Source organism: Macaca nemestrina, chromosome X (assembly GCF_043159975.1).
Source record: "Macaca nemestrina isolate mMacNem1 chromosome X, mMacNem.hap1, whole genome shotgun sequence".
Taxonomy (NCBI): Eukaryota; Metazoa; Chordata; class Mammalia; order Primates; family Cercopithecidae; genus Macaca; species Macaca nemestrina.
Window position 1 is genome coordinate 102681910 of NC_092145.1, and position 21188 is coordinate 102703097.

The following is a 21188-nucleotide window of genomic DNA, read 5'->3' on the forward strand; positions in this document are numbered from 1 at the left end:
ATGAAGGGCAATAGCATACATATTTTAGAAGAAAATATAGAGAATGCTTTCATGTCCCAGGTTTCCTTGAAACAGAAAATATTTCTTAAAACACAAAAGCACTAACCATCAGGAAAAGATTGATGAAGTTGACTATATTATAACTAATAGCTTCTGTTCACAAAACAGAGGACAAACAAGTGAAAATACAAACAGAGCAAGGGAGTGTTTTGGCAACAGGTATGGACGAGTATTTAAAATATTTAACAGACTCATTAAGTCAGTATCAGATGAACAATAGAATAGAAACATGGGTTAAAAGAGGTAAATTTGAATAGATCTTCCTCGAAATAGAAACTCCAAAAGGCTCATTATCACGAAAATGTGCTAAAACTTAATAGTAATTTGGGTATTGCCCACCAGTAGACCGGCAAAATTTAAATTCTGGCAGTACTTTGTGTAGGTGAAGATGTGGATCAGGAAGGACACTCTGTGCTGCTGGTGGGATTGACAACTGTCCCAATCACTACAGAGAACAATTTGGCATCATCTAGTAAAGCTCAGGATATCCATTCCCTATGGCCCTGTGATTCTATTCTGGGATATATACCCTAAAGAGATTTTTACACATGTGTCCAATTAGAAATGTGCAAGAATGTTCATAATAATCATTGAAAAGTAGAAGCAATCCTAATCTCCATCTGCTGTAGAATGGAGTAGTATAATCATACCATAATCACTTTGCTATAAGCATATGCTGGAATGACAGTCGATGGAGACAAAGGATCTACTTACTTATAGCTATTATGAACAACATGGATGAGTCTCTCAAGTATAATACACAGTGAAAAAAGGAAGCTATAAAAGGAAGGATGCTGTATGATTCCATTTATACAATTTTGTATCAACTCTATTGTTTAGGGATGCGTACAAAAGTGATAAAGCTATAAAGGAAAGCAGTGAAATGATTATTAAAAAGTCAGAGCAATGACTATATCCATATAGGAGAGTGTGGGTTGTCATTGGGAGGAGTACAGCGGCTGTATTCTGGAAGGCTGGCAGTCATCTATTGCTTGACCTTGGTCCTGGTTACATAGGTGTCTGCTTTTGTAAAATAATCTAAACCATACAGATAAGTTTTATGCACTCTTCAAATTTCAGATTTGAAAAATTCTTGCTCCAGAAAAGGTAATAGAAAGAAAAGTATGTGGAGTAGAAATTTTGATGAGGTTCAAATAGTTATGGATGAAAAACTCGATCCTCCAGTCAAGAGACCAAGTGTCCACTGTCATTAAAAGAGGGCGAGAGAGCTGGGAGTCTTTAAACAACAGGTTACACCTCCCCCCACCCACCACCAATCTATTCATCACTCTAAGCCTTCTCATCTCAGATATTTCACCCTATATTTGTGTCAATTCCAAACTCATTCGTGACAGACAAATTGGAGGATTGTCGTCATCATTAATAAGGTCATTAGGCACCACAGGCCCAGCAAGACTGGGCCACCACACTTAAATGCTAGCAGGTACACCAGGGTGATTGGACAAGATCTGTGCACCTTACTTGGCAGAGTCCATTTCAGTGACTGAGGGTTTAACCTTAACACATTTAACTGGAATTCCTGCTCAGAGAATGTGCTGGAGAATGCAGAATAAAGTGAGGAATGCCCTCAATGTGCTATGAGAGTGGACATGAAATTTATTATGGTACAACCGATGGCGGAAGGGCAAAGAGTTGGTTTAGGTTGTGCACTGTATAGGGAGAAGCCAGGAGTGGGTTGGGTTTTTTCCAGATTTCAATATAAATTGTTTCATCCTCCAGACTTTGCATTTCTAGGCTGAACAATTCTGATCTGTTTTGGCCACATCTCTCACTCATTCTAACCTCTGTATCAGCAGACAAAAATTGAACTATGTGGCAAATTGTACCGAGGACTTTGCTCAAGACAATTGTGAGTATGGAAGTTGTCCCGCGGGGAGGTGGGAAAGGGAAGGACATTTTTGGCAGAAATGCCAGCACTATGGTCGTTTAATGCTGACACAGAGACAGTTTATTCTCTCAGGAATTGTCTTTCATCCATCAATCCAGGCAGGCAGCCAGCCGGTAAACAAATTTTAACACACAAAAAGTACCAAGCAACTTGTCTAACACTGGGAGGGGCTCGGGTGTGTTTATTCGGGTATATACAATGAGTCACGGATTAAAATTGCTTTTAGCGGATAGAGGCCTAGGTGTTCCACAGCATTACTGAACAAGCTGTCGTCATTTCCCCATCACCTCAGAAGACCTCCTTAATTACTTACGTATATTAACCGTAGAACGTATTTATGCATACCAGGCTCTACCTCTGGGCTTTCTATTCTGTTCCAGAGACCCAGTACCAGAATATTTAAATCACTGTGGCGTTAAATACGTTTTAATATCTGATAGGGCCAGTTTCACCGCATTGCACTTTTTTTCCCCCTTTTAGGAACCTGTTCAGACCCGCGGCAGGGGGCGGGGTCGCGCCTCCTCCTCGGCTCTGGTTCCAGCCCAGCCTCTGGGACACAGAGATGGAAATCCCGAAGCTGCTCCCGGCTCGCGGGACGCTACAGGGCGGCGGCGGCGGTATCCCCGCGGGTGGCGGCCGGGTCCACCGAGGCCCTGACCCGCCGGCTGGCCAGGTCTCCACGCGCCGCCTCCTGCTGCTCCGGGACCTCCAAGATGGCGGGCACGGGCGGCGGCGCAAGGAGGCCCGCAGGGCCTCACGAGGCCCCGGCCCAAGCCTGTTGGCGCCGATGCCCGATCAACCTAGCGGCGACGGCGGCGACGACTTCCTCCTGGGGCTGCTTGACCCGGTGGGTGGCGACGTGGAGACAGTGCGCTCGTGTCAGGCCGCAGGGCCTGTGTTGAGGGAGGAGGCCGAGGCAGGCCCGGGGCTCCAGGGGGACTACAGCGGCGCGAACCCCGCGGGCTGCTCTGCGCGGGGCCCCAGCTTTCTGTCCGCGATTCCCATTCAGGCCCCGATCTCTGCCCCCAGCCCCGCCGCGGCCTTCACCGGCACAGTCACTATCCACAACCAGGACCTGCTGTTGCGCTTTGAGAACGGCGTCCTCACCCTGACCACGCCCCCATCACACTCCTGGAAGCCCGGGGCCGCTCCTGCCCAGAAGCCCCCCAGGTGTCTGATGGCCCCCCAAGCCGGGTTCCCGCGTGCCGCGGAGCCGAGTGACTGCCCAGAGCTGCCGCCAGACCTCCTGCTAGCCCAGCCGGCCGAACCCGCGCCAGCTCCGGCGCCCCAGGAGGAGGCGGAGGGCCCGGCCGCCGCCCTGGGCCCCCGCGGACCGCTGGGCTCTGGCCCAGGCGTGGTGCTGTACCTGTGCCCCGAGGCTCTGTGCGGGCAATCCTTCGCCAAGAAGCACCAGCTGAAGGTGCACCTGCTGACGCACAGCAGCAGCCAGGGCCAGAGGCCCTTCAAATGCCCCCTGGGTGACTGCAGGTGGACCTTCACCACCTCTTACAAGCTCAAGAGGCACCTGCAGTCTCACGACAAACTGCGGCCCTTTGGCTGCTCGGCGGAGGGCTGTGGCAAGAGCTTCACCACCGTGTACAACCTCAAGGCGCACATGAAGGGCCATGAGCAGGAGAACTCATTCAAATGCGAGGTGTGCGAGGAGAGCTTCCCCACGCAGGCCAAACTCAGCGCCCACCAGCGCAGCCACTTCGAACCCGAGAGGCCTTACCAGTGCGCATTTTCTGGCTGCAAGAAGACATTTATCACAGTGAGTGCTCTCTTTTCCCATAACCGCGCCCATTTCAGGGAACAGGAACTGTTTTCCTGCTCTTTTCCTGGCTGCAGCAAACAATATGACAAGGCTTGTAGGCTGAAAATTCACCTGCGGAGTCACACCGGCGAGAGACCTTTCCTTTGTGACTTTGATGGCTGTGGCTGGAACTTCACCAGCATGTCCAAACTCTTAAGGCACAAAAGGAAGCACGACGATGACCGGAGGTTCATGTGCCCTGTGGAAGGCTGTGGGAAATCTTTCACGAGAGCTGAACATCTGAAAGGCCACAGCATAACCCACTTGGGCACAAAGCCTTTCGTGTGTCCTGTGGAAGGCTGCTGTGCCAGGTTCTCTGCTCGCAGTAGCCTCTACATTCACTCCAAGAAACACCTGCAGGATGTGGACACTTGGAAAAGCCGTTGCCCCATCTCCACTTGTAATAAACTCTTCACATCCAAGCACAGCATGAAGACGCACATGACCAAAAGGCACAAGGTGGGCCAGGATCTCTTAGCTCAGCTAGAAGCAGCAAATTCTCTTACACCCAGCAGTGAACTTACCAGCCAGGGACAGGATGATCTCAGAGATGCAGAGATAGTGTCTCTGTTTTCTGATGTACCAGACAGTACTTCTGCTGCAGTGCTGGACACAGCATTGGTGAACTCTGGAATCTTGACTATTGATGTGGCTTCTGTGAGCTCGACTCTGGCAGGGCACCTCCCTGCTAATAATAATAATTCCGTAGGGCAGGCTGTGGACCCTCTGGCCTTGAAGGCCACCAGCGACCCTCCTCAAAATCTGGATACATCTCTCTTTTTTGGAACGGCGGCCACTGGTTTTCAGCAGAGCCCCTTAGATATGGATGAGGTCTCAAGTGTAAGTGTGGGGCCATTGGGATCTCTGGGCTCTTTGGCCATGAAAAACTCCAGTCCAGAGCCTCAGGCTTTAACACCCAGCAGTAAGCTAACAGTGGAGACAGATGCTCTGACTCCTTCAAGCACCCTTTGTGAAAACAGTGTCTCAGAACTACTGACACCAACCAAAGCGGAGTGGAACGTACATCCTGACTTCTTTGGACAGGAGGGAGAAACCCAGTTTGGATTCCCCAGTGCAGCAGGAAACCATGGTTCTCAGAAAGAAAGAAATGTTATCACTGTGACTGGCAGCTCATTTTTGGTATGAACCAACTCTATTTGTTCCTTGCCATGTGGCTTACTTTTATTACAGTCAATTTTGAGGATGTTCTGGACTAAATGTTTAAGTGCAGTCATTTCTCTTTGGTTTACAAAAAGAGCACAGCCCTGGACTACAAGTTTGGAGATCTAAATTCTGATCTTGAGTCTGGAACTGACAAGTTGTGTGACCCTGAGCAAGTCACTTAACCTATCTGAGCCTTAATTTCCTTATTTATGAATTGTGGTGGTTTGAACTCATTGCTCATAAGGTCTTTTCAGTTTTTTTTGTGTGTGTGTGATTTTGTGCTTTTTCTTGAAAAAATTTCGGGCGTTTTGCAATTATTAATTATTGTTTGTACTTGTAATGAAAAGCGGTTTGAGCCCTGTAGCACTAAATAATGAAAGATTGAGGAACTGGTGTTTTACATTAAAAATTTAATGGAAATTTTACACAGTACGAAAATCTAATGATAGAACTCAAAAAAAAAAAAAGAGCTAAAAATAGGGATTGGTTCTTCTTAGCTGTTTATCATTCTAACCTTTTTCTTATGATGAAGGTATGTTTTTGTTGTGGAAAATACAAGGGCTTTTGTTATCACTCAGACCCAGGGTGAAATGTTTGCTTTGTGGTTTTGAATAAGTTGGCCTTTAATAAGTTAGTCTCTCTTAGCCTCAGTTTTCTATCTGTAAAATGGTCATAGCAATGTGAACATATGTGTTACATCCTAGACTTATTTTTTCTACCCCAGTAGGTTGTATTGAAAGGAAATGTTACGTATGTTTCAGCATATTTTGGTGAATCTTCATTCCCTTTCCTGCCCCTTGTTTTCCCTCCTCAAAGGGGAGAAATTAGCACAAATTAATATCAGGATTGTGCACGAAATAAACATTTGTGAAGGTTAAGAAAGAGGAAAAGAAAGTTATTTCTTCAACAGATTAAGAAGGATTTTTCTCCACACTGTTCTTTTGTGGCATTGGCCACATGTCCATTAGATCAATTTCATAGTATCTTTGGTCTGCATTCAAAGCAAGCTGATGCAATGAGTATTCAGTCTATTCTTCCAAGACAATCTGGACATAGACCAGAGGGAGATTTTTCTCCCCTCTGTGCCCTAGAGAGCTCATTGCTGGCTCACTGTTAGAGTTGAAATGAGAGAGTTTTGTCTGCATTTTGAGTAGATACCATCTATCTTACATGAGTATAGCATTTTACAGTTTAGCACTTTCACAACTATTATATTTGATCCTCACAATCCTGTGAGGTAATATGGCAAAGTCAGAACTACAATTCTTATTAAAATTTACCTAGCTCAGATTACAAATATATTTAACTTAGTAACTATTAATTGTGTGTGTAGCTCAAAACAGAGAGGAAATATTTCCCATTCTGCCATTTGACTCTTGAGTTTCACGACTATTTTGTTTATAACTGTTTGCTGCCTCCCAACTTAATTGATTTCTCTTACATTCTTCGTACTCCACCCTATTTCCTTGTAGGTGTACACCAGTCCTTGCCATGAATCTCTTTTATTTATGTTTAAATTAGACAGGTCTCTTTCATGGTCACCATCTCTCAGCCATTCTTCTTATGGCCCATTTTTCAGTCACAGTATTGCTGCAAGTATGTGTGTACATTGAGAAGTTATTTTCTTGATTTAGATGGCAATGTGTTTATACATGAATCAGATAATAATGGAGATATTTTATATAAGGCGTTAGTGAGAAGTAGTTCTACTTTTCCTTTTCTAAAATGTGGTCATGGTAGCAAACACTATTGGTTGATTTCAACCATTGTAACCCAGTACTGTTTACATGTAGATACTTGGGGATAACAATTATTATGGCACTTTAACAGTACACTTTAATATTTACCACCTTGATATTATACATCTTTACTGTCTTTATAATTTTTAAGTTGGTTGTACTTATTCAATGAAAAAGCAAAAAATACACATACATTTTTGATTCAAAGAAATAGAATTTTGTGTCTAACCGTTTAACAGTTCTCCCTTAGTATTTTAGAAAGATTTTAAGCCCATTTTAGAAATGTGTTGTCATTAGTTAAGTCCTCTTAAATAGATTATTTTTATTTTCCTATAGAAAGTGCAGAGGCCTGAGGTGAACACAAGGGTCATAGGCATCCATTAAGATATATAACCATGTAGATATTTTAAAACTCTGTCACATTGTTTCCTTAATCCCTTAGACCTATTTCTTCCCATGAAAACTATCATAAGCTATGCTTTTGTTATGGTCTATAGAATTTTCAAAGGACAAATTGTTGTTTTTTTTTTAAGATAAAAATCTTGTGATTGTCCGTGAGCTTACATGGTTTCTTTTGTTCAATTTTTTCAAAAGATTTCTCTTTCAATGCTGTTGTCCCAGCATGATAGTTGACATGGCATGTAATTACAGACAGAAGTGTGACTGTAAATATATTCGTGTTTCTGTTAGTGTTGGCATAAGCTTGCCTTTTTGTTTAAACAATGGGACATGATTTAATTTTATCTCGTTTGCCTTTTGTTCATCTTCAGTCCTTGATTTATTAACATTTTGCCAATTGAAAACACAATAAAAAATGCCTTGCAAGAAGGTTTGATTCTGGGGAATCCTGATGAGCATATTTATCATTAGTTTAAATATGTTAATCTTGACATTTTTACCAGTTATCTCATTATAGTGTTACATAATTGAAAGCCTTAAATAGTAAAAGTGAAACTTGTTAGAATACGAAGATCATCTTTCTCTGTGGATTAAATGCTTCATATTCCCATCCAGGAAAAATAAGATAAGACATTAGTATAACAGAGTATTTTTGACTGTTCCTTGATTCCACATAAAGCAATGATTAATTTCCTGATGGAAATATTCATAATCCCTTGGTAATTATTGGTATCAAACAGATCCACTTGATAACTTCATGATGATAAAAACTAAATTAAATGCAACTCACTCAAAATATGTGACAATTGAAATGTAAGGCCTAACTAAAATGTATATATATATATCTGAAATTTGTATATATTTTATATGTAACTGAAATTTATATATTTACTTATTTATATATATATATATGTAACTTTTTTGAAAGATTTGCTTAATAATTTTTTAAAAAGCAAATTGGATGCTAGGGTTTAAAGCAGGAGTCCCCAACCCCCAGGCCACGGACAGGTACTAGTCCATGGCGTGTTAGAAACTGGTCCGCGGCCGAGCGCGGTGGCTCAAGCCTGTAATCCCAGCACTTTGGGAGGCCGAGACAGGTGGATCACGAGGTCAGGAGATCGAGACCATCCTGGCTAATGCGGTGAAACCCCGTCTCTACTAAAAAATACAAAAAACTAGCCGGGCGAGGTGGCGGGCGCCTGTAGTCCCGGCTACTCGGGAGGCTGAGGCAGGAGAATGGCGGGAACCCAGGAGGCGGAGCTTGCAGTGAGCTGAAATCCGGCCACTGCACTCCAGCCTGGGCTACAGAGCGAGACTCTGTCTCAAAAAAAAGAAACTGGTCCGCACAGCAGGAGGTGAGTGGCAGCCAGGGAGCGAAAGTGAGCTCCACCTCTTGTCAGATCAGCAGTGGCATTAGATTCTCATATAGGAGCACAAACTCTATTGTGAACTGCACATGGGAGGGAACTAGATTGCACACTCCTTATGAGAATCTAATTCCTAATGATGTATCGCTGTATCCCATCACCCCAAAATGGGACCATCTAGTTACAGGAAAACAAGCTCAGAGCTCCCACTGATTCTACATTATGGTGAATATGTAATAATAATATAAAGTGCACAATAAATGTCATGTGCCTGAATTATTCAAAACTATCCCCCCATCCGTGGAAAAATTGTCTTCCACTAAACTGGTCTCTGGTGCCCAAATGGCTAGGGACCAAGTGTTTAGAGAACAGATTGTTTAAGCACAAAACAACCTATAAAAAGCAATCATTAAAAATGAATCTTATATGTTTATGAAATCTAAATAGATGGGACCTTTGGTAACAATATTTAAGCTATGGTCCCCTCTGTATATTTCAAGTTAATTTACTGACTCCTTACAGAATGCAAGGTAGAATACTAGGGATATAGATAACAAGAGTAAAATATGAGCCGTATCTTAATTTTGGAGAGGACATACAAATTCACCTATTAGCCATTTTACAACTAAACAAAATCAACAAACATGTTTTCAGGCACCAAATGAATGGCTTGGAGTGAAAGGAGGGGCAGGAGCTGGAGTTTAATGGGTGGTTACTTTTAGTTATATGAAGAAGAGTGTTGGTGAATTCCAGCCTGGGAGAAAAGCACAAAGAAAGAACTCAAAATGGAATTAGCCACACAACACTGAAAAACAGCCTAACTCAAATTCAGGGCTCATATTTGGTAAGTGCTGGGTGTTAGAGTTAGACTGCCAGTATGGAGCCAAATTCTGGAAGGCAATACAAACCAGTCAGAGTAGACAAGACTTTATTATGGATATGATTGAAAGCCAGTGAAGATATTTGAGAAGGGAAGTCAAATGTGATTATATAAAAATATTAATATAGTGGACATGCATAATATGGATTTGATGGGGGAAATAGTGCAATCACTTAGGAGTCTGTTGTAGTAATTCCGGAGTGTTGTGATGAAGGCTTGGATTGGAGTGGTGACGAAAAGAAACAGAGATATAGGAGATGTGTCCTAATTGAGGAAATGAATATGATTTGGTAACTTATTGAATATATAGGACACCCATCAGAAAGAGAAAGGAAGATTAAAAATGTTCCTAAGGATTTCTTGGATACTATAAAAATTACACTTGATTAATATGAACAAAGTTGTGTAATAAGATATTTTCAGGAATATTTATGGAAAGATGATTAGGATATGCTTAATTTATCAGGAAGTGATAAACTATGGCTATCTCTGAATAAATCATGCTTATTCTAGATTATCCACACTATTAGACAGTGACATGACTTTATCTTGTTTGGCTCCCTCATATGTTCTTAGATTCACATTTGATGTTTATAATGTTATTTCCCTTTGAGAATTTGCAGGACTCTTCAACCTTGTACAATATAAGCCCAGATCACTCTGTATCAAAATGAACTATGTCATCTCTGGCTTCCATTTCTTTCTTACTACTACTTTCTGCTACTACAGATATTCAACAGGTATTTTTTATTTGGTGCTTATTAATATAACAAATCAGATCTCCATAATTTGGAGGATACTCCTTAGTCGTTAATTTCAATAGTTTCTCGTGATAAACTGTGTTAGATTGAGTTTTAACTGTATTTCTCTTAAACTGGAAGAGACAGGACTAAGATTGTCCAAAAACCAACTTTGGTGTGATACTTGGGGCTTCTTACTCATAATCCTCTCTTTCATTAGCTAACATGGCAAGTGATGGTGTATGGAAACTCAGTCACAGAAGTCATATCCTCTTTTCTCTTTACACCCTAATGTAACACATTTTATAGTTACCCTGACTACTAATGGTGATAACTCAATGAGCATGGAGTGCAAAAAAATAGAGTAAATAAATAGTATAATTACCTAACAATTACATTTTGTTTGATGGTGACTTTGCTGTCCTGCATTGTCAACAGAACAATACATCTCATTCTAGTTTTCTGCTGACATTTATGCACATGCAAAACACATTAAACATCATTCTGCCTATGGAAAATATCTTAACTCAGTATTTTAAACAAAGGAGATAATTATTCTTATGAGCACTAACTGTGAATCCTTACACTATGTCTTATCATTACCAGCTTATTAAGCAGCTGGTGGTTATTGAGTGCCTACTCTGTGTGAGGCACTATGAAGTATAACACAAAAGTATGTTGCATTACTTTATTCAAACAAACATTTTTAGCACATATTTGACCAATTCTGCCCTTTACGCACACACATTACAAGCTAGACAGAAACAAAAATTCAGCAAGCAATGAAAAATAATATATAATCAATTTCTAGATGGTTATATATTAGAATTATACAGATTCAAATATAACGGTGGTTGTTATTTTCACAGTATGGACAGAAAATTGTAATGAGGAGTATTTCAATGTGCAGATTATCAAAAGTTTTTTCAAAAAGTTCTAAGAATCTAAAATTTAAGCTGCAATACAGCAATTAGGATAAACTGTCCTAAATTTAAATTTAAACAGAATTGTGACTGGTAGCTTTAATTATAGCAAAATACTATGGGAAATAATTTGTAAATTATGTTATATTTTGATTTGTTCTAGATTGTAATCCCGGATATATTAAGTATAAAACCTGAGAGTGATCTTTTGAAAATTATATAAAACAAACATTTTGTTTCCAAATGAGAAAACCATAGCATATAAATAAATGATTTTACACCTGTAATTTTTGAAATAATTTTTACTTTCCTATACTGGACACACAAGCAAATTTTAATTTTCTGAAACAAAAAAAGACTTTAATTAGAAGGTAATTATTTTATATAGGTATGCTAGCTGAAAATAAGGCTATAAAGACTTCATTTGATACTTGGGAATGACAACTACTGGAGTTTAACATGAAGAATCCTGAAACTTCACCAATCATGTAGTGAGGTATAGGGTTAATCATCAAGCAAGTATCTCACATTCTGAATAAAGTATAACTAACTGAATACATTTGGAAAGGAAACAAAGCCTATTATAAAAAAATAAAGCTCACTATAGTGATAAATAATATTTTGTGTTCTCACTACAAAAAGTAAATATAAGAGGTAATGCATGTGTTAATTAACTCTATCTAGTCATTCCACAGTGTTATACATATTTTCAAACATATTGTACATGATAAATATACACAATTTTTGTCAGTTTAAAAAATAAATACATTTAACAATAAAAATTACAAATGGTAGCCAAAATGAAAATATTTCAATTCTAAGCCAGTCTTTCCTTGGAATAAAGTCAAGAAATGATTAATCTTTGTCAAGACTTATTTCCCTTTCCTGTGTACACAGTAGAGGGATATAACTGTAGTGTGAAACAACGTAATACTGCATGTGGAAGAAGGAAGCTTCTCTCATGTCTATTTGTAGGGAAATTAGCCAGATTAGAGAGCTAAATGGAAATTCCACAGGCAATGACTCAGTGAATAGAGTAGCAGTTCATTCCAGGCGAGGTCCAATTTTAGAATGTGCTGCTAGGCAGAGTGAGAACTATTTTTCCTCCCAATTTGTGTTGGCATTAGTTGGTTAATGCTAAACTTGGCCCTTGATATTTCCAAAGAGATGCAACAGCTTCCCCTTCAAAGTCATTTTATGTTCTTGTGCTTTCTGGAGCTTATTTTATTTTAAATTATTAATAATAATAGGAATTGCATCAAATGTTATGACATGCTAGGGGAAGAGGGAATAAGCCAATATTCATTATTTTTGTCTCACTTCCTAAAATATTGTTGATTAAGTAAAACTTGCTTTTCTTTTTTTTATGTGCAGGCTCATTTTGCCATTTGGGTATGTCACTTTTATTTATGTACTTAGGAAGCAATAGGATTTAAGAACATTGTTAAAATAAGTGTTTATAACTTTAGAAATGTGGCTACTTTGAAAATGGAGAAACCTGGACTAGCTGTACTACTTTTTTAGATAACAGGGAAGACTTATCGAAATGAATGAAAGGCAAATTCAATTGGAAAAAGGAGATTAATTTTTTATTAATTCTGTATTTATAAATTTTGCTGATAAATCCACTCTTGTATATTATTCAGCATATTTTTATTCAGTTCATTTTTAGAATAGTTTATCTAGAGCAGTAAGTCTTATGTGAAATCTAAAAATTTGACTAACTTGCATTATATTTCATTTTTACAGTAGGCACTGGATAGTCATTTTCACTGCTAAATCTATGTACCAAATCTACTGAATATTGCAAAAACACACTGGATAGAAAATTATTTGCAAAGTGATTCTTGTTGTCCTTCACCATAGATTCTTTAAAAAATTCTTAAAGATAAAATGTTGCCTATATTTATAAAAATTATTGAGGATTCTTCCCAAAAATAGAAATGAGAAAATAAAATTCAAACAATCAAATAGTTAAGTTTGATCTCTAGCCAAGTGTTTCAGTCTAAGTGTCTTTGGTTGAAAACATCTGGATAAAAGCACAATGACAATTTTGAAGCATGTCCAGAATTTTCCAGTTACAGTTAGACATAAAAAAAATCAAAGAGCTATTATTGCAACATTGGTAATCTGTCTAATACAATCTATCTTTTGAAAGTTTCTTGAAGACAGTAAAAAGTAAGAAGAAAAGTTACAAATTTGGGCCCTGACTATAAAATGCCAAAATGTTATCAAATTGGAGGCTATTGATTATTTTACATAATAATTTTAGTAGTTGGTGTTTTTAAGTATTTACACTCCAAGTATTTTTTAAAGTATTTTTAAACTAAATGAGAATCTTTGATTCATGTCTTTAAAATTGCTAATTGATTTTTATTTTCAAGATTATTGAATTATCCAATACACCTGCAGATAACAACCTATAGATTGTTAGTTGTGAGGCTATATTGTGTATTTTAATCATGCCTTGATGTAATTTTAAGTTACCATGTATTGAATTCTAACTGGCCCTAAAACATTTTTTAATTTGTAAGTTTTATTTTTATAACTTTTATTGAAATATAACATACTTTAAAAATATAACTTACATTACAAAATTGCTTTATTAATTTTCAAAAAATGAATACACCTATAAAGCCACTACTCAGATGAAAGGATTACCAGAACCTCATATCTCCCTCATATCCTCTGCTAGTCACTGCCACCCTGTACCAAAATAAATAACTTGATTTTCAAGCCAAAAATTAGATGTTTTTTATTTGCTTGTTTCTCTTCATTTATTATTATTATTGAGATAAAATTAACATAATATAAAATTCACCATTTTAAAATATACAAGTCAAGTCATTTTTAAAACGTTAATAATGTTGCTGAGTCATCACAACTGGATAATTCCGGAACACCTCTGCCACTCTGAAAAGAAATCCCATAATCATTCTCCATTCTATCATCTCCAGGAAACCACTAATTTACTTTCTGTCTCTATGGATTTGTCTGTTATGCATATTTCATATGAATGGAATTGTACAATATATGCTTTTGTATCTGGCTTTTCTTAGTATGATGTTATTAAAGTTCATCCATGTTTTAGCACATATCAGTACTTCACTCTTTTCATGGCTGAAATATATAGCATTATATAAACATACTGCACTTTATTTGTTAACTAATTAATGGACATTTGAGTTGTTTCCACCTTTAGATATGATTAGTTTTTGCTATCAATATTTGTGTACAAGTTTTTGTGTTAATATATTAAAACTACAGATTAGTTTTATTTTTAAACTTTATGGAAAGTTTATATTCTTTTTGTTTTTGACTTCTTTTACTCAACATTTTGTTTGTGAACTTCAGCCATGATTTATTATGTATAAACAATTCATTTATTCATTTTTATTTTAAGAGAGAAGGTCTCTCTTTGTCATCCAGGCTAGAATGCAATGGCACTATCATAGCTCATTGCAGCCTTGATCTTCTGCACTCAAGGTATCCTCCCACCTAGTATCTGGGACTACAGGCATAGGACACCACACCTGGCTTGTTCATTTATTTTTGTTGTAGAATTATAGTGTATCCCTCACCCATAATTTTTTAGCTTCCACTTATAGGCATTTATATTGTTTCCATTTATTGGCAAGTGCTAATTATGCTGCTATGAACAATCTAATAAATAAATGGGAGTGTAACTAGGTATGTTAAATTTTAGTAAGTACTGCCAAACAGTTTTCCAGGGTATTTGTACTAATTTACACATTCACCATCAGATACGAGAGTTCTTATGAGTGAAAATGTGAAATATTTGTCTTTCTGTGTCTGACTTGTTTGACTTAAGATAATGATACCCAGTTTCATCCATGTTGCTACAAAAAATGTGATTTCATTCTTTTTAGGCTGAATAGTATTTCATTGTGTATGCATACCACATTTTCTTTATCCAGTCATCTATTGATGAACACTTAGGTTTATTCTATATTTTTGCTATTGTGAATAGAGCTGAAATAAACATACAAGTGCAGCTATCTTTTTAATATAATGATTTTTTTTTCCTTTGGGTAGATATCCAGTAGTGAGATTGCTGGATCAAGTGGTAGTTCTATTTTTAGTTCTTCAGAAAATCTCCATACTTCGTTTTTCATAAAGGTTGTACTAATTTAAATTCTCATCAACAATGTATAAAAGTTCCCTTTTCTCCATATCCTTGTCAACATTTGTTATTCTTTGACTTTTTAATTATGCCATTCTGACTGGGGTAAGATAATATCTCATTGTGATTTTAATTTGCATTTTTTTCTGATGACTAGTGATGTTGCATACTTTTTTCACATATCTGTTGGGCATTTGTAGGTCTTTTGAAAAATCTCCATACATGTCATTTATCCATTTTTTGATGAGATTTTCTTTCTTTGTTGAGTTGGTTGAATTCGTTGTATACTCTGAATACTAGTACCCTGTTGGATGTATACTTTACACATATTTGCTCCCATTCTACAGGTTGTCTGTTCACTTTGTGTATTATTTCCTGTGCTGTGCAGAAGCTTTTTAGTTGAAGTCTCATTTGTCTATTTCAGTTTTTGTTGCCTGTGCCTTTGAGATCTTAGTCATAAATTATTGACATAAACGGAGGCCCAAAAGAGTTTTCCCTAGGTTTTGTTCTAGAATATTTGTTTCAGACTTACATTTAAATCTTCAATCCAGCTTGAGTTGATTTTTGTGTATGGTAAGAGACAGGTATCCAGTTACATTCCCATGCTTATGAAAATCAATTTTTCCCAGCACCATTTGCTGAAAGTGTTGTTTCTCCAATGTGTGTTCTTTTTGATATTTTCAAAGATAACTTGGCTGTAAATATATGGCTTTTTGTTTTGGGTTCTCTATCCTGTCCCATTGATCCATGTGTCTATTTTAATAAGAGTACCATGCTGTTTGGGTTACTATAGCCTTCTAGTATACTTTTAAGTAAGGTAAAGTGATGTCTCCAGCTTTGTTCTTTTTGCTAGAATTGCTTTTGCTTTTCAGATTTTTTTGGGGGGGGGGTCTCATATGAAATTTGGGATTATGTTTGCTAATTCTGTTAAAAATGACATTGTCATTTTGATAGGGATTGCATTGAATCTGTAGACTGTTTTAGGCAGTATGGTAATTTTAATGCTATTGGTTCTTGAAATCTGTGAGCATGGAATGTTTTTCTATTTGTGTCATCTTCAATTTCTTTCATCAGTGTTTTGTAGGGTTTTTTTTGTAGAGATCATTTGCTTCTTTCTAAAATGTATTCCTAGGTACTTTTTTGTAGCTATTGTAAATGAGATTGCCTTATTGTTTTTTTCTCAGCTAGATCATTATTGATGTATAGAAAAGTTACTGATTTTTGTATGTTGATTTTGCATCCTGCAATTCTTCTAAATTCATTTATAAAGCGTAAGAGTTTTTGGGGTGGAATCTTTAGGTTTGCCTAGATATGCAATCATGTCATCAGAAAACAGGGATCATTTAACTTCCTCTTTTCCAATTTGGCTGCCTTTTATTTCTTTCCCTTGCCTGATTGCTCTGTCTAGGGTTTCTAGTACTATGCTGAATAGGAGTGTTGAGAGTGGGCATCCTTCTCTTGTTCCAGTTCCAGATGAAATGTTTCAACTTTTCCCCATTCAGTATGATGTTAGCTATGGGTTTGTCACATATGGCCATTATTATTTTGAAGTATGTTCCTTCTATGCCTAGTTCATTAACAGTTTTTTTTTTTATCATGAAGAGATGCTGAATTTTATTGAATGCTTTTTTTTTTACTTTATTGAGATTATTATAGGTATTTTGTCCTTAATTATGTTTATGTGATATATCACATTTATTGATTTGCATAGGTTGAACCATCCTTGCATCCCTGGTATAAAACCCATTTTTAAAATGGTGTTTCATCTTAATGATGTGCTGTTGGATTCAGTTTGCTATTATTTTGTTGATAATTTGTGTGTTTGTGTTAATCAGGGATATTGGTCTGCAGTTTAATCTTTTTTCTTCTTTTTTTGTCTGGTTTTGGTGTCAGGGTGATATGGGCCTTGTGGAATGAGTTAAGGAGAATTTTTTGGAACTGTTTCAGGAGAATTGGTGATAATTATTCTTTGTATATTTGGTAGTATTCAACTGTTAATTCATACAGTCTTTGGCTTTTCCTTGGTGGGATATGTTTTATTGGAGATTCATTCTTCCTAGTTGTTTTTGGTCTGTTCAGGCTTTTTATCCTTCATTCTTGGAAGGTTGTATGTGTCTAGAAATGTATCCATTTCCTATAAATTTTATAGTTTGTGAGTATATAGTTGTTCATAATAGTCTCTAATGACCTATTTTATTTCTGTGTTATCAATTGTAATGTCTTCTTTTTCATATCAGACTTTATTTGGATCTTCTCTCTTCTTTTCATGGCCATTCTAGATAGTGGTTTATCAATTTTATCTTTTTGAAGACCCAACTATTCATATCGTTGATCTTCTCTTTTTTTGTGTTTGTGTGTGTGTGTGTGTGTGTGTGTGTGTGTTTTCTCTCGTTCGGTTCTCCTTTGATCTTCTTTGATCTTCATTATTTCTTTTCTTCTGCTTATTTTGGTTTTGGTTTGTTCTTGCTTTTCGCATTCTTTGTGGTATGATGTTAGGTTGTTGATTTGAGATATTTCTATATTTTTGATGTAGACCATTAATGCTATAAACTTCCATCTTAACACTGCCTTTTCTGTATCCCACAGGTTTTGTTATCTTGGGTTTCCATATTCGTTTGTTTCAAAATTTTTAATTTTTGTCTTCATTTCTTCATTGATCAAATGACCATTCAGGAACACTTTGTTTAATTTCTATGACTTGTATAGTTCCTCTTGGTATTTTTATTTTACTGTTGTCTGAAAAGATAGTTGATATTCATTTTAGTACTTTAAAATTTGTTGAGATGTGTTTTGTGGCCTAACGTGATCTATCTTGGAGAATGTTCTGTGTGCTAATGAAAAAAATGTACATTCTGCAGGTGTTGGGTAGAATGTCCTGTACGTGTCTGTTAAGTCCATTTGGTCAAAAGTCTGATTTAAGTCTAGTGTTTCTTCATTAATTTTCTGTCTGGATGATCTGTCTAATGCTGAAAGTAAAGTGTTAAAGTCTCCAGTATTATTGTATTGCTGTGTATATCTGTCCTTATGTCTAGTAATTGTTTTATGAATCTCGGTGGTCCAGTGTTGGATATGTTTAGAATTGTTATATCCTCTTGCTGAACTGATCCACTTATCATTTATGATGATATTTTTTGTCTTTTTTTTTTTTTTACCATTTTTCATTGAAAGTCTGTTTTAATCTATGAAAGTCTAACTATTTCTGCTCACTTTCAGTTTCTGTTTGTGTTGAATATTTTATCCACTTCTTTATTTTCAGTCTATATGTGTCTTTATGGGCAAGGCAAGTTTGTTTTAGGCAGCATTTTTAAAATTCATTCTGCTGATCTGTATCTTTTATGCAAAGGACATAATCCATTTACATTCAAGGTTAAAATTGATGTGTAAGGCTTTGTTCCCACCATATTGTTGTTTTCAAATACTTGTTTTTTAAATTTTTCTCTTCTTGTCTTGGTGATTTGATGAAATTCTGTCATGTTGCCATTTGATTCCTTTCTCTTCTTCCTTTGTGTGGTTGTTTTATAAGACTTGAGTTTTATATTTCCATATATTTTCATGATAGTGACTACTGAACTTTCACTTCTGTGTTTAATATTCCTTTCAGCACTTGCTGTAGGGCTGATCCAGTGGTGATGGATTCCCTCAGCTTTTGCTTGTCTGGGAATGTCTTTATTACTCTCTCATTTATGAAGTGTATTCTGCGAAGACATAAACATTTTTGCTGACTTTTTTTCTTCCAGCACTTTGTAAATACCATCTTATTCTCTTCTGGCTCATAAGGTTTCTGCTTTAAAGTCCACTGTTAATCTGATGGGGTTTCTTTTATAGGTGATTAGATGCTTTTATCTTGCTAATTTTAAAATTCTTTTGTTCACATTGACTTTAGACATTCTAGATATAATATGCCATGATGAAATACTTTTTGCAATCTATTTGCCTTAGGGGATCACTTGGTTTCCTATAACTTCATGTCTAACTCCCTTGCTAGACTTGGGACATTTTTACCCATTATTAACCTAAATATATTTTCTAAAGTTTTAATTTTTTTCTCCCTTGGGAATACAGATAATTTGCAAGCTTGGTCATTTTATGTAGGTTCAAACATCTTAAAAACTTTGTTTATTATTTTTTTATTCTTTTTTTTTAAAAAATAATGTTGTCTAACTGCATTATTTCAAAAGGCCTGTCTTCAAGCTCTGAGATTCCTCTGCTTGGTTCAGTCTGTTTTTGAAGCTTTTAAATGTATTTTGTATTTTCTTCAATTAATTTTTGTTTCCAGAATTTCTGCTTGTTTTTTTTTAAGATCTCTATCTCTTTGGTAAATTTCTCATTTATATCCTGAATTTTATGTCTAATTTCTTTATATTTGATTTCAGATTTCTCTTGCATCTTATTGAGCTTCTTTAAAATCGCTATTTTGAATTCTTTATCTGGCATTTTGAAGAATTATTTTTTATTGGTATCTATTGCTAGGCAATTATTGTGTTTCTTTGGTGGATCATGATAAAACAGTACAGGAGCAGACAGCCAGAATAGCCAGAATAGGGAGGAACCTAAATGACCTGATAGAGCTGAAGAATGCAGTACAAGAACCTCACCGTGCAATTACAAGTATTGATACCAGAATAGACCAAGCAGAGGAAAGTCTCAGAGCTTGAAGACTGTCTTTTTGAAATAAGACAGACAGACAAGAATAGAGAAAAAGCAATGAAAAGGGATCCACAAAAGCTCCAAGAAATATGAGATTATGTAAAGAGACAAAACCTAAGACTGACTGGGGTACCTGAAAAGATGGGGGAGAATGGAACCAATTTGGAAAACATATTTCAGGATATTATCCAGGAGAACTTTTTCAACTCAGCTAGACAGGCCAACATTCAAATTCAGGAAAGGCAGAGAATCCCAGTAAGATACGCCAAGAGAAGATCATCACTGAGACACATAATCATCAGATTATCCAAGGTCCAGATGAAACAAAAAATGTAAAGGACAGTCAGAGAGAAAGCCCAGGTAACCTGCAAAGGGAAGCCCATCATAGTGACAATGAACCTCTCTGTGGAAACTCTACAAGCCAGAAAAGATTGGGAGCCAATATTCAACATTTTTATAAGACTTTTTTCAACCCAGAATTTCACATCTGGCTAAAGTAAGCTTCATATGTGAAGGAGAAAGAAGATTCTTTACAGAAAAGCAAATGCTGAGGGAAGTAGTTACCACCAGACTTGCCTTACCAGAACTACTGAAGGAAACACTGAATATGGAAAGAAAAAAAAAGATGACCAGCCACTACAAAAACACACTTAAGTACAAAGACTGGTGACACTATGAAGCAACTACCTAAACAAGTCTGCAAAAATAACCAACATCATGATGACAGGATCAAATCCACATACTAACCTTAAATGTAAGTGGGCTAAATGCCCCAATTAAAGGACACAGAATAGCAAGCCAGACACAGAACCAAGACCCATCTGTATGCGGTCTTCAAGATACCCATCTCACATAGGCTCAAAATAAAGGGATTCCATTTACTATGCAAATGAAAAATGGAAAAAGGCAGGGGTTGCAATCCTAGTTTCTGACAAAACAGACTTTAAACCAACAAAGATCAAAGACAAAGAATGGCATTACATAATGGTAAAGTTCAATTCAACAAGAAGAGCTAACTATCCTAAATATATATGCACCCAATACAAGAGCACACACATTTATAAAGCAAGTTCTTAGGATCATTGAGTCAAAAAATTAACAAAGATATGCAGGACCTGAACTCAGCTCTTGATCAAGTGGATCTGATAGATATCTACAAAAGAATCCACGTAAAAACAACAGAATATACATTCTTCTCATCACCACATGGCACTTACTCAAATATTGGTCCCATAATCGGAAGTAAGACACACCTGAGCAAATACAACAGAACTGAAATCACAACAGACAGTATCTCAGACCACAGCAAAATCAAATTAGAGCTCAAGATTAAGAAGTTCGCTTGAAACCATGCAACTACATGGAAACTGAACACGTGCTCCTAAATTACTTTTGGGTAAACA

At 36.9% G+C, this 21188-nt stretch overlaps 1 protein-coding gene across 2 annotated transcripts in view; it reads left to right on the forward strand.

Moving 5' to 3' along the window:
• The first annotated feature begins 2213 nt into the window (after positions 1–2213).
• LOC105463868 (zinc finger X-linked protein ZXDB-like) overlaps positions 2214–21188 on the forward strand; it is a 98232-nt gene continuing 79257 nt past the window's right edge. For both annotated transcript variants that reach the window (XM_071088404.1, XM_071088405.1), the window contains exon 1: positions 2214–4922. In XM_071088404.1, the coding sequence (XP_070944505.1) occupies positions 2532–4922 (2391 nt within the window). In that variant the 5' untranslated portion in view covers positions 2214–2531. The remainder of the gene's footprint in view (positions 4923–21188) is intronic.